This window comes from Cydia amplana, chromosome 2 (assembly GCF_948474715.1).
Source record: "Cydia amplana chromosome 2, ilCydAmpl1.1, whole genome shotgun sequence".
Taxonomy (NCBI): Eukaryota; Metazoa; Arthropoda; class Insecta; order Lepidoptera; family Tortricidae; genus Cydia; species Cydia amplana.
This window is the reverse complement of record NC_086070.1, coordinates 15,869,666-15,894,739: the sequence shown is the minus strand read 5'-3', so window position 1 is coordinate 15,894,739 and position 25,074 is coordinate 15,869,666. Positions and strand designations below refer to the sequence as shown.

Sequence of the window (25,074 nt, the reverse complement as noted above, 5' to 3'; positions counted from 1 at the left end):
ACTTTCGACGTGTTGCCTCTCTGTCGCACTTGTAAATTCGTACGTAAGTGTGACAGGGAGGTAACACGTCGAACGTGGTTCGCGGTAGGCCCTCAGGTGGGTGCACAACGTACTAAATGGGTGGCTATAGTTTTAAAATATGCCTGGAATAGTTTAGAAACCATAAACAAGAGTTAAACCATAGACAAACATATGTATTTTTTTTTTATTCATTCTTTATGAAAATATTGTGTCAACATGTCGGATAAGTTAGTAATTTACTTATTTTTCAGAATACCATTATTTTATAAGGATATATAAGTGAAAACAGTTTACTAAGATTCTCTTTTTATCAGCAAAGTGTTTCGAAATGACAAATTGTCCAAATAAATATTATTTTCTACTAACACAGTGATCACGCGTGCTTGCTTGGTATTCAAAGATGTTATTTGTTTCCAGTGAAGATTTGTTGGCAGACGATTTAGGGGACCATAGCCTTGCAGATTATAACCTTGGCAATGAAGAGGAGGATCAACTCTTAGCTGATGACTACGAAAGCGGTCCCCAGAACGTTCCAACGTCGATTGATCCAAACTACAATGATGGAAGTGATATTAGCTCTTCAGAATTCTCTAGCATGCCATACAGTCAAGTAAGCGTTAAATTATAAGATCATAAAGTCGTGTTGCTATGAATTTCACAACTTAACGAAATATCATTAATAATTTATACATCCTTTGATTTATATTTTAACATACTTTCTATGGCTCTTTTCCTAGAACTGGTGATTTCTACAGCGCTTGGCTCTTCTCAAAAGTTTGTCAACCCCTGCTCTAACATTTCAATAAAAATCATTACTTAAATTTATATTTTGAATTTATTTTGTTACATTGTTATTTTTGAAACACAAAATTAATAGAATGTCTTACCAATATTACCTCTCACTTACGTTTGTACTCAGGTAAGTAATGTATTAATTGTTTAATTACTCCTATCCACAGCAAGCATATCAACCTCCTGCAGAAGAATGTGTGGTCCCCAACATAACTGTAGAGGTGCCCAACATTCCGGACAGACCCATCCCGGACCGCTCCACCTATGCCCCTTACGAGCCTCCTGTGTATGAACCTGAGCATGCTGTGGTACCACCTGCAATTGTAAGCCATTTTATCATTTGTTGTCCCTTTCACTTACCAAAAGACCCAGATGTTTACATCATTGTAAGTTTCATGTAGTTTAATTGATAAACGAGCAATTCTTGTTTATTTATATATATATATATTTCGGGGATCTCGGAAATGGCTCTAACGATTTCAATGAAATTTGCTATATGGGGGTTTTTGGGGCGAAAAATCGATCTAGCTAGGTCTTATCTCTGGGTAAACGCGCATTTTCGAGTTTTTTTATGTTTTCCGAGCGAAGCTCGGTCACCCAGATATTGTAGTTTAATTGACTTAAGTCAAGATCAAGATATTTAATCCCAATTTTGTCTATTGTGTTTAAGGCATTTAATTATTGTTTTTTTGGACATGTTTGAATTATGACTGTATTTATTTAAGTTATTAAATAAATCTATTCGTTTTTTGTCTAAACAACACTACTATTGTCAGCTCCTTAGTCCATATATATTTGGTTTGCAAATTATATATTATGCAGCATAACATTTAGATTATACATGTAGTGTCAACAATATCATTTCAATTTAGAAATTATACAGTTATACTGTATACTTGATACCTAGGACACAGAATAAATAATAGTACTAAGTACAGAAGACTCACTCTCTAACAAAACGCGTCTGTTACGATCAGCACAGATATGGCCGCTAGGTGGCGACAGCGCCACGCGCGGCTTATGGCTTTCCCCAAAAGTGGGGCCGAACGGATGTACTTTTAGCTACCTGTAGCAAAGCGACGAAATCGCGGAGTGAGACACGCCTCCCTAGGAGCAGAAAATGTTCAAAAATGCCTTGTCACCCTCACCCTCTTAAGACTTTGTATCCGAACACTGTATTATAAAGCTTTTGCAAAACGAGTTTAAAAAGCAAATGCAGTATGTTTTGCACTGGTTGATAACATTATTAATTATATTTTACAGCCTGCCGCACCTATTGAATCTCCACAAATAGTGCCATCAGAACTGAGTGTTACTGTACCAAGTAAGTTACGGCATTCTTATCAATGCTTGTTTTAATATAAAAATTATACATTATAAAAATTGTTTACTATGCAGTATGCACTAACTAAGCTAAAAGTATCACAAGTCCATTGTCCATTCTTTAAAAACCGAAGGCCGTATTTGTTCTATGAATTAGAACAGAATCCTATACCTGTTCGTACACAACCCCCATTACTGAAAAAGTATTTCAACCGATAACCACTACCTTTTGTATGCAAATGGGTTAATCAACTTTTTCTTGTCACACATTGCTATGGTTACGGTTTCCTGGGTCACTCTTAAAATTCTAGGTTTTTCGTATTTAAATGAACCAAACTTGCATTTTATGGTAGTTATAAGACCTTTCCATAATGGGACATCTACTGAGCATGTTAGTAGACCCAAATACCTAACATGTTCTTTTACGCCAGCAACAGGTTGAGAGACATTATTTATTCATTATTTGTAAAACAGGCAGGCAATATTGTTTTGCCATTAGTCTTCTTCATGCAATTTTTTATATTTTGATTTCTTTAGATGGCGACAACCGCGAACGGTTCCTTTCCGAACGGCCTCCCGGTGCCCAGCGAACACCGCAACTTCGTGATATTCCTGATTCTCTAGGTGAGTCATTAATAATATATTTAATTTGTAATTTTCAGAATACAACCACTTATTTCAGATGCGTCCTCTGTGACATCATGTGCTTCTGTAAAATAAAAGTGTCTTGAAAAATGTAAATCTAGTAGTATTCACGGGATTTGGCTATATTTTGCAACTATGTGGTTACTAGTGAATGATTGACAGTATCTGTGTATTCATAAACGCGCTACAAACCTCAATTAGCTAATAATCGTTTGTCCTTATCTGTCATTTTGACTTATGTATTTGTAACAAAGGGATTAAACATAATTTAACTAAATCAGGCCTGTAAAATTTTATGAATAAGAGAGGTAGTCTATAACGCAATGGTTTTGCAGACAAAGTGTTCGTCCCGCGCGGCGGGTACAGCGTCGGGCGCGGGCGCACGTCGTGGCGCAGCGCGCAGTTCCAAGCGCGCTTCCAGCAGCCCTACAATAACGCCTACCGCCGCCACAACGTGCACCGGGTGAGTATCTATAATAGACTACACAATAACATTAAACAGTTGCCTTTAAAAAAAAAAAAAATTAAAAGCATGGCTCGTACAAGAGGCCTTCTATTCCATAGAGGAATACATGGCATCTTTTGACCGAGGTAGGTGACATATTATAATATAGGCCTTGACTATTATGGATGTTTAAACTTAGCTTTAGTTGTTAATTTAGTTTTTTGCATGCCAGATGCTGGTGAAATATGTGCTACTTATGTATACCATTGTCTGACCATCTTTTGTACCATATTTCATGCAAAATAAAGTTATTTGTATTTGACACCGCTCACTACACATTTACACATACCTATAGCAAGATTCAGTTGCACTGCTGCAGTTGCTCCAAACTAAAATTAATACTTTTTCGTGGGCTTGTTGCAAGTTATACAGTTCTAAACAGCACAGTAAGTACAGCAACCTCGAGCCTTTAAGATTTGAAATTTGTTTTTACACACTACACTATCCTACATTCATGGAGTTAATGTTGCAACTTTCTGAATTGAAAAGTTCTGTATATGTAAAAAAGTAATAAATATTTTATATGGCAGAATTATTAATTTATGATAATATTGAAAACATTGTTTATTTATTGTTTCAGGGCAATTTTCTTCAACAACGTCCCTCATTCCCTCCTCCGCAAGTGCAACCACCTCCCCCTCAAATCAGACCGGAACCAAGGCCAGAACAAATACGGCCAGATATTCGAACTGACCAAATCCGACCACCTGTCCGACATGAGCAAATCCGTCCAGATATTCGGCCCGATAACAGGCCCCAACCTAGACCGGAAATGCGACCAGAACCCATGCCACCTATGGGACCAGAAATCTCCCCAGAAAGACCAATAATCCAGGAACCGTTTAGGCCCATGGAAAATCGGCCTCCATTTCAGAACTTCCAAAGATTCCCATTCAGACCAAACATGGAAGAGCCGCGTCCCAACTTCGGTCCGATGAGGCCTAACTTTGAGCCTAGATTCTTCCAGAGACCTCCATTCAATCCGAGACCATTTGGCCCCCCAGTCAGAGAAGTCGTTCCTAACAGCCAACACATGCCTCAGATAACGATTAGGCAACCACTGGCAGGCTTGCCACTGCCCGCCAACGTACCTAAGCTGGATGAATTTGGCCCGAAACCGCCAGGAAGAGAGCCCGAAGTGAGGATGTTACCCGTCCAACTGCCGCCTACCTTGCCTGGAGCATTGGCTGGGAAGAAAGTTCTTATCAACCCGCATTTTAAAGGAAATTTTCAACCGCCCGTTGAAGGTAAGGTTTTTACTGTTTTCCCTTTGACTCTATTCTGGAATTTAACATTTCTCAACTAATGAGGTCCTGGTTTAAACTTGGTCATCCACCCATCATCTAATGAAACATGAATTAAAGCCGCCATATTGAGACATTATTGCGAGTTGCTCATGCGGTGTTTGTTGTAACCAGCCACGATGCGGGCAGGGTTGGCGCTGCCCACGTACATTCCCACGCGCATTCAAAAGTCGCCACCCTTGAGCCCTACGCTGGAAAACAAATTCGGTAACTAGTTGAATAGTGCATGCTGTGTACCTGATATAAAGTTTGATATGTCTTCTAGTGTCGCTTGTTTATTTTTTTATACCACAGCTTTGACAGCTATATATGTATACATATAATAATGGGCAAGGCCGGCGAAAGCTGATTGTAGATTGCGCTGCAAACTATATAGTTAGTTTTTATGTAATTCAACAACAATGCCATATAGACAAGTGAATCTACAGTGGCCTTCCCCATAAATCACACTGATGTACAATAACAATAACATAGTAGAAACATATTCATTATCGCGTTTCCCATCACTGTTTCTTTTTGTACATACAATGCATGATATGTTCTGTGTAACAAGGTCAGTGCTACCATAGTACATTATTGTCGAGGTTCGGAAGTAGCTACTTGCAGGCTGAGGATTCGTTTTAAACGGACGACCTTGGGAGTCCGTTTAATTGAATCCGAAGCCAGCAAGTAGCCTTCCAGCCGAGTCATATATAGTGCTTTTCTCAAAAATGGTGCAAGAAATAGAAATATTTTACAGAACTTACAGAAGCAACGTTCTAATTTTCACAGAAAAAAATACAACCATTAAAAAAATTTGCTTGCCGTCTTTAAAAAAAAAAAGAAGTGTATTTTTCTGCTGAAAATACGCCAACCTATTTGAGACACCTAAATAGTCGCGGTACCAGCATTAAGCCTGTAACAGACTATCGCACCGCACCGCGACCTTGGAGCGTCGCACCCATAAGTGAGAGCGAGAAAGAGATATCTGTTTCACCCATAAGTGAGAGGGAGAAAGAGATATCTGTTTCTCGCTCTCACTTATGGGTGCGACGCTCCAAGGTCGCGGTGCGGTGCGATAGTCTGTTATAGGCTTTATAATAATAAGTGCTGATCATCTGTTTGGCTGTTTAAGGGACCTATGCCTTCATTTGATATGGCCATTTAAAGTTTTAAAAAGTTTGGAACTCGTTAAATAATGGAATTTGTATGCGACATTGCAGTCCCGAAATCGAAACTGCAATGTTTTTAACTTTTTAATTTTTTGAATGACCATAAACTACGCACTTCGCGACCTATTTTTTAACCGGCAACGTCGACTTTGCCGTCCATTTTTGAGAAAAATCAAATTATTCATCTTATTTTTCCCTTCTTAACTTCCGAATGCACTATTTTCTTGATAGTAGACAAATTTAACACTTTCAGTGCCAAGCGCCCGCTTCCCAATACAAAATGAACCCACTCAGCGGGTTTTTGGCTGTGAATGTGTTAAAGTACATTCATTAATGCAATAATTACTCATAAACTCAATTTATACGTTTCTGGGATAAAATATTCGAAAATTATTTGTTTTTACAGTGAATGATGATTTGATGATTCGAATGTTTGCTTGAAGTGAGTTTTTATTGTTATGACTTATTGATAGTCCACTATTGATCCATTCTTTTCCATTGTTTGGTTAGATTAATAGCGTGAGTTTGTTACCCAGGTCCCATCAAGGATATCGACGATGCCGCAGAGCGGTTCATCGCGGAACAGAGAAACGCGCTGGCGCGGGCCGCCAATAGGAAGTTCCCAAGGCGATCTCCTCAAAGGTAACAAATGATTTTCAGTCTGGTATTTTTTTTTTATTAACCTAAATAACTGTTTGGCAAAAATGTTCTCTCTTCTCCGCCATTTGGTCCTGTCTAATGCACATTTCCGCTACTCTCCCACACGGGTCATCCCCTTAGTCCATCCTGTGGGCTCTAGTCTGTATAGGGACCTAATAAAAAATATTTTTCATCACACTCGCTCAGTAAATGTGGAATTGCACGCAGGCTTAGCGGGAGTAATAGAAAAAGCGTTTCCCTAGGGAGTAATGAAGTTTCTAGTACCATAATTAACAGTTTTTTGTCTTTATACTTCATTTTTGTATCGCAAGTATGATGAAAAACGTGTGTAACTCGGGGCGTAATAATATTGCAAACTCGAGTCTATAAATCGCTCCGGCAAGCCGTCGCGATTTAACTTACTCTCGTTTGCAATATTTAACTTACGCCCCATGCACAATGTACTATATCTCATAGTCTAATCAAACATGGCATTCTCTTCCCAGAGTGACACAAGCCTACGTCACAATAACATTGCCACGTTATATACAGAGATGCGATTTATTTGAAATACTTCTATTTAAAATGCAAATACAAAATGCAAAATACCTATTTTGTATTTTGCATTTAAATGCCTTTTAGTAAAAACCATTTTGTATTTTATTTGAAATACTTTTCGAGACGTATTTTGCATTTTTAATATTCATTTCAAAATGCAAAATACTTTGTGATTAAGTTTAGCCAACATTACCAGTCAAACAAAATGAAATGAACGAATGACGCTTGTATTGCCGAATTTGACCGATAGAGGCGCCTGCTAGCGCCTGGCGCCAGCGCCAGGAGGCCGATTTTTGAAATTCGACCGTGTTAAAAAGCGTAATAAATAAAAACTGATGTTTTTAGGGTTCCGTAGCCAAATGGCAAAAAACGGAACCCTTATAGATTCGTCATGTCTGTCTGTCTGTCTGTCTGTCCGTCTGTCCGTCTGTCCGTCTGTCCGTCTGTCCGTCTGTCTGTCCGTCCGTATGTCACAGCCACTTTTCTCCGAAACTATAAGAACTATACTGTTGAAACTTGGTAAGTAGATGTATTCTGTGAACCGCATTAAGATTTTCACACAAAAATAGAAAAAAAAACAGTAAATTTTTGGGGTTCCCCATACATCGAACTGAAACTCAAAAATTTTTTTTTCATCAAACCCATACGTGTGGGGTATCTATGGATAGGTCTTCAAAAATGATATTGAGGTTTGTAATATCATTTTTTTCTAAACTGAATAGTTTGCGCGAGAGACACTTCCAAAGTGGTAAAATGTGTGTCCCCCCCCCTGTAACTTCTAAAATAAGAGAATGATAAAACTAAAAAAAATATATGATGTACATTACCATGTAAACTTCCACCGAAAATTGGTTTGAACGAGATCTAGTAAGTAGTTTTTTTTTACACGTCATAAATCGCCTAAATACGGAACCCTTCATGGGCGAGTCCGACTCGCACTTGGCCGCTTTTTTTCACTTTTTAACAATACCAGTCCAGTTGTTATTAATAAAAGAAAAGTGTAATAATAATAAAATAAGAACTAGATGCACAATCAACCGAAATAAATGGCCACACAAGTCACAAAATGGAGCCATGGCTCTCTTTTCGTTAGTCTAGTTTTTTACATTATTTTAAGTGAGTATTATTTCCTTTATTTATTTCTCTTCTTAGGTTGGTTTTTTACAATATGTATATAAAATTAAAATATAAAAACACTTACAAAAATAATATAAAAAAATATTATAAACACATTATAAAAAACCTGACCTAGGGTGCCGCCAGCAGCTGGGCAGGGCCCAAGCTGCCGGTGGTCAGGGCCGCAGAGAGAGGAACCGACGGACTATTATTAATACCATAACAGAATTTATTGATACGCGTACTGATAAATATGACCAAAATGTCATGCATAAGGTGCCATGCCATGATATTAGACGTTTTTGTTCGGCTCGGCATTGTGTCTCTATATCTCATGATAAATACCTAAAATAAATAAAAATATCTGAGATTTGCTCAAAAGGTATTTTATTTTGAAAAAGTATTTTGAAAATACCTATTTTGCATTTAGCATTTGAAATACAAAACGCAAAACTATTTGGTATTTTGCATTTGAAATAGTAAATCTGAAAAGTATTTTGCATTTTGTATTTAAATGCTTTTTTAAAACCATTTTGTACATCTCTGGACTTATATAGCGCTATCGCATATTATCATATAGCACTGTCGCATGATGACGTAGGCTTGTGTCAGTCACGTGGTCAAGGTCAAGTCGGAAGAGAGTACCAGGCGGAGTATATTATTATACCATGCTATATCTGAATATCTGGGTGACCGAGCTTCGCTCGGAAAACATAAAAAAACTGGAAAATACGCGTTTTCCCAGAGATAAGACCTAGCTAGATCGATTTTTCGCCCCCAAAAACCCCCATATAGCAAATTTCATCGAAATCGTTAGAGCCGTTTCCGAGATCCCCGAAATATATATATATATATATAAATAAATAAATAAATAAATAAACAAGAATTGCTCGTTTAAAGGTATTAGATATACGATTTTCGAACCCACAACGGATGGAAAACTAAACGTTACTGATTGTGTTGTTATAATTTGATGTAATTTTGCAGATATATAGAGAACACGACAATAGAGATCGAGAACGAGTTGGCTCCGGAGGCGAACTCGTGGCGCGGCGAGGACGACCTGCTGCGTCGCCAAGAGGAGTTCATCAACGCCAACCGGCAGGGCCTGCGCCGCCGGTACTACCATCTAGGGCACCTAGTGTTGTGAATAAGGGCTCAGTTAAGCTTTGGATTCCTCCGAAAACGGTGCCGTCATATGACGGCCGTCATATAGCGGCCGCAAAAGACGGCCGTCTTTACGGTGGCGACATGTGGAAAGTACCACGACGTCATAACACACCGTCATCCACCAAGGTCAAAGCGGCAAATTTGAAAAATGTAGGCGCGATGGGATAACGTCCCATAGAAAATTTAAATTTCGCGCCTTTTCCTACTGACAAGATTTGCTTGATCATCTATAATTTACTTGGAGGATGAAATATCATCAGAAGTGGAAAATAATCGTAGTACGGAATCATTTATTCAAATCTCGTGTCATTTATTCAAAATGGCGTCACCGCTATCTAATAAAACGTTCACGAAACTATCGACACCGTCATGACGGCCGTCATCTTACGTTACGTTGACAGTCAACGTAACGTAACGCTGTCTAGGAAACCGCGCCATCTTGTTTACATAGACAACGTTCTAGTGACGTCATTCAACGCTATATAGCGGCCGTCATATAAAGCTTTGGATTCCTCCGAAAACGGTGCCGTCATATTACGGCCGCTTGCGTTTAGTGGCTTAGGGTTATTGAACTATCCAACATAGATAATCCGATCGTAATATGACTGATTTATACAAAAGGGTTTGACAGTTCCAGTTCCAAGTAATCCGTTTTTATAGTATGTATAAATGATAAAAACTTAGAAACCAATCTATGTGGAGCACTAGAAAAGCTACAAATGAAAGAAAATGTTTTCCATAAATTTAGTATGTTCGTTTGGACATTCCTCGCTATAGGCTACATGACTAATTTTCATTTATGGTATCAATCGATCGGGTTTGTTTTTAGGATCAAATGTCTATATGGGACCCATTGCATTAAAGTAACACAAAAGTCAGAAATTGTAGTCAAAGGCCGACAGTCGCACTTCACTCGCGAAACGCCCTTAACAAAACGGCAAGGGAACGTGACGTCAAGGTCTCTGGGAGCCCATTTTGAAGTATGGACAAAACAAGAAAATTGCGTTTATGTATATAGTTGCTGTACAATATGTTTTTGGATGAAATGTAAGGAATCGAATGGTACCCTTACTTTTATCGTTTTTGGAAGTTAAAAAAAAACTTAAATTTTGAAACTTTCAGGTCCTGTATTTTTGTAATTTTTCAATATTTTATTTTAATATCCACATTATTGTGATAAATTGCTCGTTTGCTATCTACTTTACTAGATTTTGTTATAAAATTCAACATGTGTCATCATCCCTATTGATGTTAATAGTATTTTATGAAACCGTCTTTTAAGACAGGTCAAAAAAGGCGAGTGGCGTGAGTAACAATTTGAAGCGAAGCCGAAAATTGTTAATAAAGACGCCACGAGTATTTTTTGACTCAGTTAAACAATGTTGCATACAATACTTTTTCTACGACCAAGCACTTTCTTTGAAATAATATTGAAAAAACAAATCTTTTTAATTCAAGAAGTAGCAAAAATGGAGGGTACGGGCGGGAAAATAATTAATTAAATTAAAAAAAACATGTCTATGGTTCACTTATTTGTCAGAGATGACATTTAAAATAAGGTTGGCTACACTGTATTTCATTCAATATTTTTTAAGTGGTCATTACACGAAGTATCGTAAAATCGCCAAAAAGATACTGCGTGTATGCACAAATTCTTTTTTGGGGAATAGACTAAAGACTTGTCTTGACAACTATAAGGTAGGGTTTTAAAGGTGTGTGCACGACCCTTTAAGTGACAAATAAAAGTACGGGAGTAGAAAATGGTTCTTTATAGAGGTGTGTGTATTGCAGCATGCGGTCGCCGACGCCGCCGCGCCGCTCGCCGTCGCCGTCGCGCCACAGCCCCGAGCGGCGCCGTGTGGACCGCGCCGAGCGTACAGACCGCGCCGAGCGTACAGACCGCGCCGAGCGTACAGACCGCGCCGAGCGTACAGACCGCGCCGAGCCAAGGCGACCGCACGACGAGGTATATTCACATTTAATTTTGCACCAAAAAGACACAACCTTGGATATATAGTGTGTCAAAGTACTGTGTCATTTCAAATATACAGGGTGCCCAGTAATTAATGGATAACCATCTAACCACCAACGGGGTACCTTAGGCTGGTCCAGAAAATGCACTTATAGGTCTAGTAAAAGTTTTGTGGTTTTCGAGATAATCGAACTTTTCAGTCTTTTTTAAGTATGGTGCTAGACCATACTTCAAATTTAGAAAAGTGCGATTATCTCGAAAACCACGAAACTTTTACTAGACCTATAAGTGCATTTTCTGGACCAGCCCAAGGTGCCCTGTCGGTGGTTAGAAGGTTATCCGTTAATTACTGGACACCCTGTAGACAGATAGAATCATACTATCTTTGTCTTACACTAGCACTAGCACCCAAAAGAAAAGGATAAGTATAGTTTTCTTTGTTCTTATTTACAGACAAATTGGCTTGACCCAACTATAGATATAGCTGGTCAACCAAATCTTGTTAGTAAAAAAAGGCGCGAAATTCAAATTTACTATGGGACGATATCCCTTCCCGCCTACATTTTTCAAATTTGCCGCCTTTTTCTACTGTCAAGATCTGGTTGACCAAGTATATTAACCCTAAGTACGAGGACGATTAGATTTTTATCGAGTGAACTATATGCAATCGTATTACTATTATAGCGATGTAACATTTTAAAGTTCTCGATGTAATCCGTTCGATAGAGCCGAGGCTAACGCGCGGCCGCCATTGTTATTTTCTCAAAAATGGACGGCAAAGTCGACGTTGCCGGTTAAAAAATAGGTCGCGAAGTGCGTAGTTTACGATCATTCAAAAAATTAAAAAGTTAAAAACATTGCAGTCTCGATTTCGGGACTGCAATGTCACATACAAATTCCATTATTTAACGAGTTCCAAACTTTTTAAAACTTTAAATGGCCATATCAAATGAAGGCATAGGTCCCTTAATCACCCAAACAGATGATCAGCACTTATTATAAAGCCTATAACAGACTATCGCACCGCACCGCGACCCATAAGTGAGAGCGAGAAACAGATATCTCTTTCTCGCTCTCACTTATGGGTGCGACGCTCCAAGGTCGCGGTGCGGTGCGATAGTCTGTTACAGGCTTAATGTTGGTACCGGGACTATTTAGGTGTCTCAAATAGGTTGGCGTATTTTCAGCAGAAAAATACACTTCTTTTTTTTTAAAGGCGGCAAGCAAATTTTTTTAATGGTTGTATTTTTTTCTGTGAAAATTAGAACGTTGCTTCTGTAAGTTCTGTAAAATATTTCTATTTCTTGCACCATTTTTGAGAAAAGCACTATATATGACTCGGCTGGAAGGCTACTTGCTGGCTTCGGATTCAATTAAACGGACTCCCAAGGTCGTCCGTTTAAAACGAATCCTCAGCCTGCAAGTAGCTACTTCCGAACCTCGACAATAATGTACTATTGTTATTCAGGAGAGCGAGTACCGTCGGCGCGTGCGCGAGCAGGAGAGCCTGCGCGAGCGCGTGCTGCGCGCCAAGGAGGTGCGCCGCAGGAAAAACGCCGTGCAGCTGCACAAGCAGCTACAGGACAAGTACGTACACCTATGTAATTAAGGGCCACTTGCACCATTCACTAACCCGGGTTTAACCGGTTAACCCCTGGAATTACCATGGTTAACAGTACAATTTGACACTGGCTTAACCGCGGATTAGTGGGATGGTGCAAGTGGGCCTAAGACGAAGATCCCATTTAAAACGTTTCAAACAATTTCGCTTGACGCTGCCTGTTTCATACAATCGCTAAAGTTTATCCGTGATGTAACGCACGATTCGAGCCGTAAATATCCGCGATTCTTTCTGTAACTAAGAATTCTTTCTGTAACTTCAATAACCGTAACTTAAAAGATTTCTCTCAGAAAATATGTAAGATAGAAATTCTATTGTTACTTCCTTGGCATATAAATGCCAATTATTATTACATAAATTTAATGACATCTTCTATGATAATGGTAATTTTTCAGAGAGCGCGAACGCATTGAAATGAAAGATCCCAAGCCTGACCCGAAGCCAGAAAGCAAACCCGCTGCTTCCCCGGACAAACCTTCAACAACGAGCCCAGAGCTGGATATACCTGATACGACCCGGTCTTCCCCGGAGAGGAAGGAAAATCCTGTAGTTGTGAAGAGAGACCGGTCACCAGTAAAGGAGGAAGCGGCAGAAGTCAATTCCACTTGCGGTAAGTGACTATTAAATACTGAGGTACATGTACAGATATAGGGAAAACTAAGTTGTTTAGTAAGTTATCACAAAAATACGGCAATAAAAAGCCTACTGCATCTTTGGACTAGCCCTATATGACAAGGCAATGATACGAGTATACAAATATGTCAAGAACTTTTAAAAGAAACCTAAATGCTGGAAATACTATTTGTTTGTTTCGTAGCTTGCGATTAATAGTCGTGTTTTACATTAACACTTAGTAAAACGAGACGTCAATTTAAAATTGCCTATAGGTATTGCCTAATGTCCAATATGTATAAAGTATTTTCGAAAATTATTTTAAACCGTATTACCAAAACTTTAGACGAAAATCAACCGAGAGAACAGGCAGGCTTTAGAAACAACTATTCTACAGTGGATTACATACACGTAGCTAGACAGATAGCAGAAAAATGCAAAGAATATAACATTCACTATCACTGTTGTTTCGTAGACTACTGCAAGGCGTTTGATTCACTCGACCACTCAAGAATCTGGAAAGCTTTGCTAAATCAAGGTGTCGAGCCCAAATACATAAGGATAATTAAGAACATCTACACAGAAACAACAGCAAAAATCAAATTGGAAAAGGAAGGTGGTGACATAAATATACAGAGAGGAGTAAGACAGGGCGACCCTTTATCACCCAAACTATTCACAGCAGTTTTAGAGGAAGTATTTCGGACATTTGATTGGTCGAGTAACGGCTTACATATAAACGGCGAGAAACTAGCCCATTTGAGATTCGCGGACGACAGTGGTCTTCGCCAATGCAGCAGAAGAGTTACAGAAAATGCTCGTAGAACTGAATACAGCTAGTAAAGAAGTCGGACTCTCTATGAATCTCCAGAAAACTAAAGCAATGACTAATAGTATGGATGCCAAAGAGATAAAAATAGATGACAACACCATTGAGTATGTAACAGAATATATATATTTAGGTCAATTAATATCCAACCATGACTCAACAACAAAGGAAATAGACAGAAGAATTGGAAACGCGTGGAAGAGATACTGGTCGCTGAAAGAAGTCATGAAAAATAGCCAAATAAGTATGCACATCAAAAGAAAACTCATGCATTCTACCAATCTTCACATATGGCTGTCAGACGTGGGCACTCACCAAAGCACAATGTAAAAGGTTAAGCATAACTCAGAGAGCCATGGAAAGAAGCATCTTAAAGAAAAGAAGAATAGACAAAATAAGTTGCAAGAATTTAAGAGACAAAACAGGGTTACATACAAAACAAAACAACTAAAATGGAAGTGGGCTGGACATACTATTAGAGGAAGAGATAAATGGAGCAAAATTGTAACACTTTGGCACCCTAGAGGGCATAAAAGAAACAGAGGCGGGCAATTTAAAAGATGGTCCGATGAAATTGAAGACATGGCTGGAGGCACAAAAACAAAAACATGGACCAGATTAGTTCATAATAAGGAAGAGTGGAGAAGATTGGGGGAGGCCTTTGCCCGAAGGCACACAGAATCAGTTACCGTAGTAAATTAAGGAAAACTGTAGATATAATTTAAAAAAAAATGTATTCTGAAATAAGGCTATAAATAAAAATAAAAAAAATAGGTATTGCAATATTTTATAATTGGCGAATGTTAATTTCAGAAAACCTGACCCCACCACGCGCGTCCCCCGAGCGCGCCCTGACGCCGCCCCTGCCCGACAAGAGCAAGGAGAGGCGCTGCAGCGAGGACGACGACCTGGCCTTCCTGCTCGGCGACATCGACGACATGCTCAGCGACGACGAGGACAGCGGCCGCTTCAAGGAGAAACCTAACAAGTGAGTAGGAGCGTATTCTGTGTAACTGTCTAAACCTGACACCGCCACGCGCGTCGCCCGAGCGCGCCCTGACGCCGCCCCTGCCCGACAAGAGCAAGGAGAGGCGCTGCAGCGAGGACGACGACCTGGCCTTCCTGCTCGGCGACATCGACGACATGCTCAGCGACGACGAGGACAGCGGCCGCTTCAAGGAGAAACCTAACAAGTGAGTAGGAGCGTATTCTGTGTGACTGTCTAAACCTGACCCCGCCCCGCGCGTCCCCCGAGCGCGCCCTGACGCCGCCCCTGCCCGACAAGAGCAAGGAGAGGCGCTGCAGCGAGGACGAGCTAGCCTTCCTGCTCGGCGACATCGACGACATGCTCAGCGACGACGAGGACAGCGGCCGCTTCAAGGAGAAACCTAACAAGTGAGTAGGAGCGTATTCTGTGTGAGTGTCAAAACCTGACCACACCACGCGCGTCGCCCGAGCGCGCCCTGACGCCGCCCCTGCCCGATAAGAGCAAGGAGAGGCGCTGCAGCGAGGACGAGCTAGCCTTCCTGCTCGGCGACATCGACGACATGCTCAGCGACGACGAGGACAGCGGCCGCTTCAAGGAGAAACCTAACAAGAGTAGGAGCGTATTCTGTGTGACTTTCACAATACAAGACCTAAAAAAATCCCATAACACTTATAGTAAGACTTGCAAATGCTCACTGTTAGGTTTCAATTTATCACGTAAATAACCCTATTATTGACACGCCTACTTAATATTCAATTAAAAAAACAGTTCTTTGTTTTTGCGACACAGTCCTGCTTGCCATTTTTTTAAACTGTTTTTGAAGGTTATTGTTTGGATAACTTTATTAAATGTTGACGGATTGGTGGCCGCTTTCGGATGAAAGAAGCGCCTGGCGTCCGTTGGCTCTTTGGGTGGATGACGTTCGAAGTATCGCGGGGCACTTTTGGATGAGACTACCACAGGACCGGGACAAGTGGCGTACAAGAAGAGAGGCCTATGCTCAGCAGTGGGCGACCGAAGGCTAAAATGATGATGATGATAATGATACTCACAAAACACGAATTTGCCTCTCTATGTATTGCATTGTATGTCACTATATAGTGGTAATGTATAATGATTGTTCATCAGACCGGAGGTGGCGCCTCCCAAGCCGGCGGTGGACCTGCGCTCCAAGCTGCCGCCGCGGCCGCCCCGGCAGAAGATCGTCTTCGGCGAGGAAAAACCCAAGAAGAGGAGAGGTATCAACACAAGATAAATTAATTATAGTTTGTCAAAGGACTGTCTCATTTCAAACATAAACAGAGATAATCATACTATCTTTGTCTTACACTAGTACTAGTATCCAAAAAAAAAAGGATGAGTATGGTTTTTTAGGTTCTTATTTACTGACAAATTGATTTGACCAACTATACTTATTGTAACAAAAGTTAGACAATGTTAAAGCACGGGCATTTTTTAAAAATTGAATTACTGTTATTGTTAATAAGGATATAACGACTAAATGCGATTAATATTTTATTAATCATCCCTCCCACTCGCACCCACACAACCCGTAAGGCCGTAGATCTTAATATTATTGACTTTGCAATGTTTATTGGGTTATTGAATTATCCTTTAAATATACATACCTAAAACACCCACAGTTAATCACTAAATAATGTTAATATGCATTATTCTAACCAAAATTTCAATTTTGCAGAAAAATCTCCTCCTGCTAAGAAGCCGACAGTGACAAGCTCTACCAAAATCGATACTGAGACTCCTCAGAAAAAAGCTGTTAAGGTAAATCTCGCATATTAATATTAAATGAACGAACAATCAAATATAAAAGGCGATTAAATATCTTTCTAAATTCGGTAAATTTTATCAACTGTGTTTTTGGTTTCAGCCAAAACCGACGACCGAACAAATTACAAACAAATCTCGACAAAGAATAATATTTGAAAACAAAGAGGTAAGTTACTATCCCAATTAGTTTATTCTCTGTAAGGGCTGACTTAGACGGCGCGCGAACTCTCATGCAATTTTAGTTGCATTACGGACTGTTGGTTACGTCCAACTCAACCGACCGATCAAAACCCGCAATGTATTGAAACTCGCATGCGAGTTCTCGCATCGTCTAAATAAGCCCTAATAATAAAACAAATATTCTACAGAGCTTGCCATATGTAAACTTAACTATATATAGTTATGATGACACTTAGAGACATTTACATCTCTAAATAATTTTAGATTATAGTTTTTGTATCTTTGTGTTTTTTTTTTTTCAATAAGTACTATTGTTATTGCGTTTTTTGTAATTCTACATTTAGAGACTTTATACATCTCTATGTTAGTTTGATTTGATATTTCCGGCTTAGTTGTATTTTATAATTGTTGATGTGTTTTTTTTTTGCTGTATGTAAATTCCATATTGACGTGTAAAAGTGCCCTTGTGGCCTATTTGCTGAATAAATGTTGATATTTGATATAAATTTTACAGCTTGAAAAGGAAAAAGAGGAGGACAAATCCAAGGCTTTCACGCGCCGCGTCGTCCTACAGCGCAAAGTCACGCAGACTAAAGAGAAATCCGTGTTCTCGCGCATCGAGGTCAACGACCCGAGCAAGCCCAACCCGGGCATCTTCAGCCGCGCCGTGCGCACCGCCATCGGCGCCGACAGGCCGCGCATCGTCGTCAGGCGCGACGAGCCCGAGATCGAGTACGAGAGCGGCTCGGACGACGAACGCCTGCTCGACGAGGAAACCGGCCTCGTCGCCAGCGTCACCAACCTGCCGCACGGGATCACCGACACCAGGTTGAAAACGTTAGCCGGCAGTGACGTGCAGGTAATATTTAAATACAGCTACAGATATCGACTTGGTGTAGAGCTGTGGCAGTTATGGCAGTTGAATTCTGTATTAGTTTAGACGCAAAACGGTTATGGCTTTCACGAGATATTGGCTCTGCAAGAACTTTATTTGACACCCCTATTACAAACGCGTTATCGTGCATTCAGAAGTCAATGCTGCAATTACTTTAGAATCTTTTATATCTTGTACAAACTTGGAATTTTGTGGATCTCTTATGCAATACCAGTAATAAATCCCATATTAAATTTTGGGAGTCGTTTGTGCCATTTGGGGGCACAGAATGTAAAAACTATGACCATTTTCAATGATGGCGTGAATTTAACATTTTTATTTAAAACAGTCGAAACCTCTAATAGGGAACGGTTTTGAAAACAGTAAGAAAAGAAAGTTAGTTCCAGAAAGAAAAAAAATGTTTGGTGGCACTGTTCTACGAAAGACATTGCCCAACTCGAATAAACAGCAAATAATTGACTATGCCAAAGAAAATTTTCGCGCTCTCTGTAGAGTCCGTAGTCACTTTCAGCCCGCGCTAGTTGTTCACATTCACAAGTGACTCTTAGATATCAGTCGGATATCAATGTTGTAATATGTTACATATGCAGCATATATTATATTAATGACTTGAGTTCAAATGAAGAAACGGGCATGGTAGACTTTTTATCACATTGATACAACTGTCATAAACGTCGCTAAGAACTCTCCCGGCGATATATCAAGTGCTGTTGGTGTTGTAGGTAGAATAACCCGTAATATGAATTAACTGCTTACCTATATCCAATTTTTCACACAGGTTGCGCAATAGGATATTAAATTTGTTGTTTATGTAATTTACTATCCCTCTATGAGAGTGTATCCTTATATTAGTACTAGTCATAGTCTAGTCATTTGGACCTTGTTTTCTTTTGAGATTTTACCAACTCTAACCAATAACACCTCGCTCACAATAATGTGTAGGTTAAGTGGCCATATTTTTCTGGAACGTAAAACAAGAGTAAAACAATTCGAAGCACCATACGAATACATTATTCAATAGTTTCATAATTGGCTTTGTATAAACAAGCCAAAGTTTTGACTAAATGAAAATTGATGGACGAGATACTAAAATGATTTTATTATTCCTTGATTGATGAAGAAATAATAAAGAACATTTATTTCTTTATTCTTTATGAGCTCATAAATACCTAGAACACTTGGAAATTTTGACACATGCCATAACTTCTATATTAGTTAACCCATTTCAAACGAGCGTTTACCGTATGAAACATGGTATGGTAAGCTTGACGTAGGTATTATTCCAGCAATCCGTTCAACAAAACAATGGTGATTTCTAGTATTATATTTTAGGTTCACCAATAAAACAAAAGATACAAAATCAAGAAGTATCTTTTAACTCATTGAGACAAGGTCACGTGGGCAAAGTTTTAGCTATACCTCATTGTTTGTATTAAGAATAGTAGTAGAATAAATAGTACATTATTGTCGAGGTTCGGAAGTAGCTACTTGCAGGCTGAGGATTCGTTTTAAACGGACGACCTTGGGAGTCCGTTTAATTGAATCCGAAGCCAGCAAGTAGCCTTCCAGCCGAGTCATATATAGGGCTTTTCTCAAAAATGGTGCAAGAAATAGAAATATTTTACAGAACTTACAGAAGCAACGTTCTAATGTTCACAGAAAAAAATACAACTATTAAAAAAATTTGCTTGCCGCCTTTAAAAAAAAAAAAGAAGTGTATTTTTCTGCTGAAAATACGCCAACCTATTTGAGACACCTAAATATTCGCGGTACCAACATTAAGCCTGTAACAGACTATCGCACCGCACCGCGACCTTGGAGCGTCGCACCCATAAGTGAGAGCGAGAAAGAGATATCTGTTTCTCGCTCTCACTTATGGGTGCGACGCTCCAAGGTCGCGGTGCTGTGCGATAGTCTGTTATAGGCTTTATAATAATAAGTGCTGATCATCTGTTTGGCTGTTTAAGGGACCTATGCCTTCATTTGATATGGCCATTTAAAGTTTTAAAAAGTTTGGAACTCGTTAAATAATGGAATTTGTATGCGACATTGCAGTCCCGAAATCGAGACTGCAATGTTTTTAACTTTTTAATTTTTTGAATGACCATAAACTACGCACTTCGCGACCTATTTTTTAACCGGCAACGTCGACTTTGCCGTCCATTTTTGAGAAAAAGAGGATTGTTTTTTATCTAAAGCACCAACAGCTACTTTTCTCTTGTAGTATTTTAAGGTTTGCTTGTTTTACTTTTATTGAGTAATTGACTGTTTTACATATTACTGTGATCATGAGCTGTGATATATATTTGTGTATATTACTGTATATAATACATAGATGTCATAGATAAGATTTAATATATTATTTTATTATGACATGTTTATTAATGTTGTAAATGAATTGAAATTGTTCTCTGAACTTTGTAAATGTAATTTTCGACAATGATGAATTTTTAATTGTCAAGTTCATTTACATAGGGACAAACGTCGTTTAAACATATGTACATATATCCTTATGTCGTTATCGAATTTTTCCAACCGCTTGGTTACTGTGACAGCAGTCATATGACTGCTGTCACCGTAACCAAGCTGTTTGAAAAATACAATTATATGAATTGATATCAACACATATCTTAGTTTTTAAGATTATAAATTGTATAAAGATGACAGCTGTCACCGTACCCAAGCCATGTGAAAAATACTATAGGTAAACCAGAACTTTGGGAGTATTGTCAAGAGGGCGCTCGTTTTGAATTTTATATAGCAACAATTTGTATAGTGGGGACAATGGAAATTGGCAGATGATTTTTGTTTTATTCCGACAACTTTAATAAGTGCGAAGTTGGATGTTTGGATATTTCTTCGGTTTTTACGCTTAAATGGCTGACTCGATTTAGATAAAATGAATAGCGTGAATATCATCCAAATCTATTTTCTTTTTTGTTTTCTTTTTTTTAGGTTTGGTCATTTAATTCCGCCCTTACGCCCTTCGCTAGCAATCCGTGATACCGATGCATGCGATACACCTAATACACAAATCAAATTATTACAAGACATCAACCAAATCGTGACGACCTGACTATAGTGACATTTGTCCATAAGTTTGAAACTTACCCGTCAATTCAGATGCTAATTTCGTTATGTTTTCTAATGGAAGAAATTTCTCTCCCGCACGTTTTTTTTCCAATAAATAACTATATACACTATTTACAACTTTTTTTCTCTGTAAAATCTAAAACTTTCGGCATGATTATTGCAGTCTAATAATAATTCACACGAAACTAGACAAAGCAATATTTACATTGTCAATATTGACAACTATCATAGAGGGTAGATGTTGTCTATTATTAAAATTGTTGCCATTGCTAGAAATTAGTACCAACAAATTTCCGTAACATGGCGCACCCTCAATAGATCCTGGTTCACCTATACAATAATATTAATAATGTACGCTATTCAGCTAAATTCGAAGCATTATTGTTCAGATATAAAAATGATCTTGACTATATTTGAGTATTGGGTAACACTGAAAGTTTATAAAATATCTTATTTTGCATTGCAACTAATCTATTTTCATGTAATTATCTTACTCAATCCGACAACGTATGTATATACATTTTTTTACTATAGACCCAATCCGAATAGCACCCGGCTCAATCTTAGTAACGAACTTTTAATATGACGATTTAGTATTATAAGTAAATATTTTTTAATGTCTACCATACAGTTAAAAATACACATATTAGTATTGTTGGTATTGAAGTTGCGAGATATCATTTTTTTTGTTAAGACCACATTCATACTAAATTTACTAATAGTCGCAGGAAAAATTTACTAAAAAAAATACTGAAGACTAAATTCTAAGTTTCTTCTTCCAATCGTCGAAAAAAAAAACTTTTAAATTAATCCTAAAAAATAAATGATAGCCGAATGTAATGTACCTCAAATAATAAGCACAGTTGTAACGTTTTCAAAAATGAAAACCCTTATTATTGCATATCAGGCCCATTCTAAGAAAAACTTTCAGTGTGACTTGTGTACTTACATATTTATTATGCAATAATATGAATAGTAAATGTTACGGCAAAAATTAGCAATATTTTTCTGTGTTTATACTAAGGCGAAATTAACTATTTATTTGACATGAATTGCAATTGACATAAATTACGTCTATCGCCTAATTTTATTATTGGCATGTGGTACTTTACCAAGTACCGATATTGAAGCCATAAACGATACCTAATTAAAAAAATAACACTTTCAATTTGTCTGGGTTAGCGTTTTTCATGACTATTCTAAATTCGAAATCGATGGCTTAAGTAGTTCTTGAGATATTTAACCAGACGGAAGGACGGACAGAGTCGCACCATAAGGGTTCCTTTTGTACCGTTTTGGTACAGAACCCTAAAAATGGATTAACTACCTACTTAAATTTGTACATACATAAACTATAAAGATCTTAAATCAGAATAAGCATGTCTAAGGCTACATTGGCTTGGCTGATCTTTATTTTGACTTTCTCGTTGTAAAGGTCTAAAATAGTAAAGAAAACTTTATAAAGGTAATTGCCTGCAGCAATTTGCAATTGTGATAAATGTATATCGATTACCGTAGGCTCAAAGGGCGTAAGGGACAAAATGGCGAAAATGTGTTATGAACGCAGTTACAAAGTGTAACTGCGTTCATAATTCATTTTCGCCATTTTGTCCCTTACGCCCTTTGAGATATGATAAAAGTTCATAATTTATGTGTATTAACAACCAGATAAATCCTTTTTTTAAATCTTTTCTTGTCACGTAACGGAATTTTTCCGGTCAAAATAAATGCATGCCTTACTGTAAATCATTTTGTATTATGCAATTTCAACCTGACAACACTTAACCAGACCATCTGCCTAATTGTAACTGTCGAGTACAATCGATTTTGATATTATACATAGTTCATGTTGAGATTGTATCCTGAAAATAGGAAAAGTGTTAAGTGCTTAAGACAAAGTAACCACCATAAAAATGTTTAAAATGTATCTATGGCGATCTCAAAAAATATACCTATACTTAAGTGTTATTACAAATGTTCTCACAATTACTATAATATTAAACTACGAGTATTTGCAATTCATTATACACTGATTCATAGTAGGTAGCTAATGTTACACGGTCCTTGGCCAATCAACGTTTCATGTTATATTCTAGTATTACCTAGCTGTATATTGTTGTATTTGTTTAAGCTACCTAACATTTTTCTTAATTTCCCCTTAATGTCTAGTCAGATGTAAGTAGTTTTTATGTTAATAAGTTACAAGCAATAAGCACTACGAAATCCTGGGTTAATGTTCCAGAGCTTAATTTTGGACAAGGAAGATCGCAGCGCCAAGATCACGTTCAAGACCACCGTTGCCGCCGGCGCTTTCCGCAAGAAGTTCAACAACAAAATGGTGGCCGCCAGCCGCCTTACCGTTACCTTGCTTTAGTCACACTACCATAGAGAAATATAGTAAGACAAGAGTGCTCACTCCATACATCAGTTAGACTATTAATTTCAGTGTCTACATCTAGCATCAAGTAGCGGAACTATCAGTACTGCTACTTGACAATAGATGTAGCACCGACCGGAAAGTCTTATTTCAACAGCATAAGACTTTCCGGTCGGTGCTACATCTATTGTCAAGTAGCAGTACTATAATAGTTCCGCTACTCGATGCTAGAGGCTAATAGTCTTTTTGGTACGAAAACTGATGTATGGAGTGAGCAATCTATGTATTTTTTTCTCTATGACACTACTTACTTTATTTCAATACGTTATATGCTATTTTTTCATTTAAGTGCGAAGTTTGATTGTATAAGGTAATATTAATTTACTCTTTTAATAAAAACTTAGAGGCAGAACTATTTCAGTTAGTTGTTCCTATATAAATGTCACCTAAGTGTATCTATCTTGATATTGATTTTAAGATTGTATGCCCTAAGTTCTTTTTTTTCTTCAGATATATGTATTTCTCAAATATACGTAACACTTTTTACACTAAAGTGAGATATGCTATTAAATAGTAAAAATGTTATTTTTATGTAAATTATTATTTACGTCTGCTTTTACCAAACTCAACACAGACTTGGAATCAAATCTTTGAAACATATGAAATTCAATTCAATTCAATTAATTTATTTCGTATCCATAAGATCCATAAATGTTAGTACTTAGAACAAACAAATCTTAAAATTACTTAAGGTTACATGGCCATGTTATAAAATTGTATGCACCATTTTTGTGTTAGAAAACAACTGTCATTATAACATAATTTACATTTTGTATTAGTTCCTTGTTAATTGTAACATTATCGCATTTTATCGTCTTTGTGAAAAATGATGTCACGCAAGACATCCCACACAGTTAATTATAGGTACTACAATTCTTCAATATTTTGCATAAGTGTGAGAATAAACACAAATATGTAAGAATATGCCTGATTATGAGAATTTTATTGACGCATAGATTAATTGTATCATGTGACTATACTATGTTAAGCCATGTATGTTGTCTAACTCAAAGATTGAAAAAAATGTATGTGAACCATAATTTGTGAACCCATATTCTTATTGTATTATACATACGTAGTTAATTTATGATTGACAGGTGTTTTTATCCATTAGATATCCTGCATTAAAGCATTAATAAGATCGATATTTAAAACCCATTGTCCAATAGTATGAGGCTTGCAATATGTAGTCAAGTATAATTTTTTCTGACACATTTACGTAAAAAATGTGTCAATCGCAAATTAGATGTAACCACAATACACTTAGGTACGCCATTCTTTGTACAACATCGGTACAGTAAGCAAATATTTGACTTTATATTTAAAAAAAGTTACATGTATAGAATACGAGTTTATTTGTTTCATAAGATTGAACTAATCTATTGTTTCTTAGCAAATCTGCACCCCAATAAAGTTAATTGTATTCTGTCTCAAA

General features: G+C 37.9%; 1 protein-coding gene across 1 annotated transcript; it reads left to right on the top strand.

Annotated features, from left to right (window-relative positions):
- Positions 1 to 212: 212 nt before the first annotated feature.
- Positions 213 to 23,579, top strand: LOC134658891 (titin-like). Its single transcript, XM_063514544.1, has 19 exons — positions 213 to 248; positions 439 to 631; positions 981 to 1,136; positions 2,077 to 2,137; positions 2,674 to 2,760; positions 3,117 to 3,244; positions 3,867 to 4,533; positions 4,720 to 4,797; positions 6,278 to 6,383; positions 9,042 to 9,173; positions 11,016 to 11,190; positions 12,665 to 12,783; positions 13,213 to 13,427; positions 15,072 to 15,246; positions 16,375 to 16,484; positions 16,946 to 17,028; positions 17,135 to 17,200; positions 17,729 to 18,073; positions 23,445 to 23,579. The coding sequence occupies exons 1-19, from the start codon at positions 238 to 240 to the stop codon at positions 23,574 to 23,576; spliced, it is 3,039 nt and encodes a 1,012-aa protein (XP_063370614.1). The 5' UTR covers positions 213 to 237; the 3' UTR covers positions 23,577 to 23,579.
- Positions 23,580 to 25,074: the final 1,495 nt, after the last annotated feature.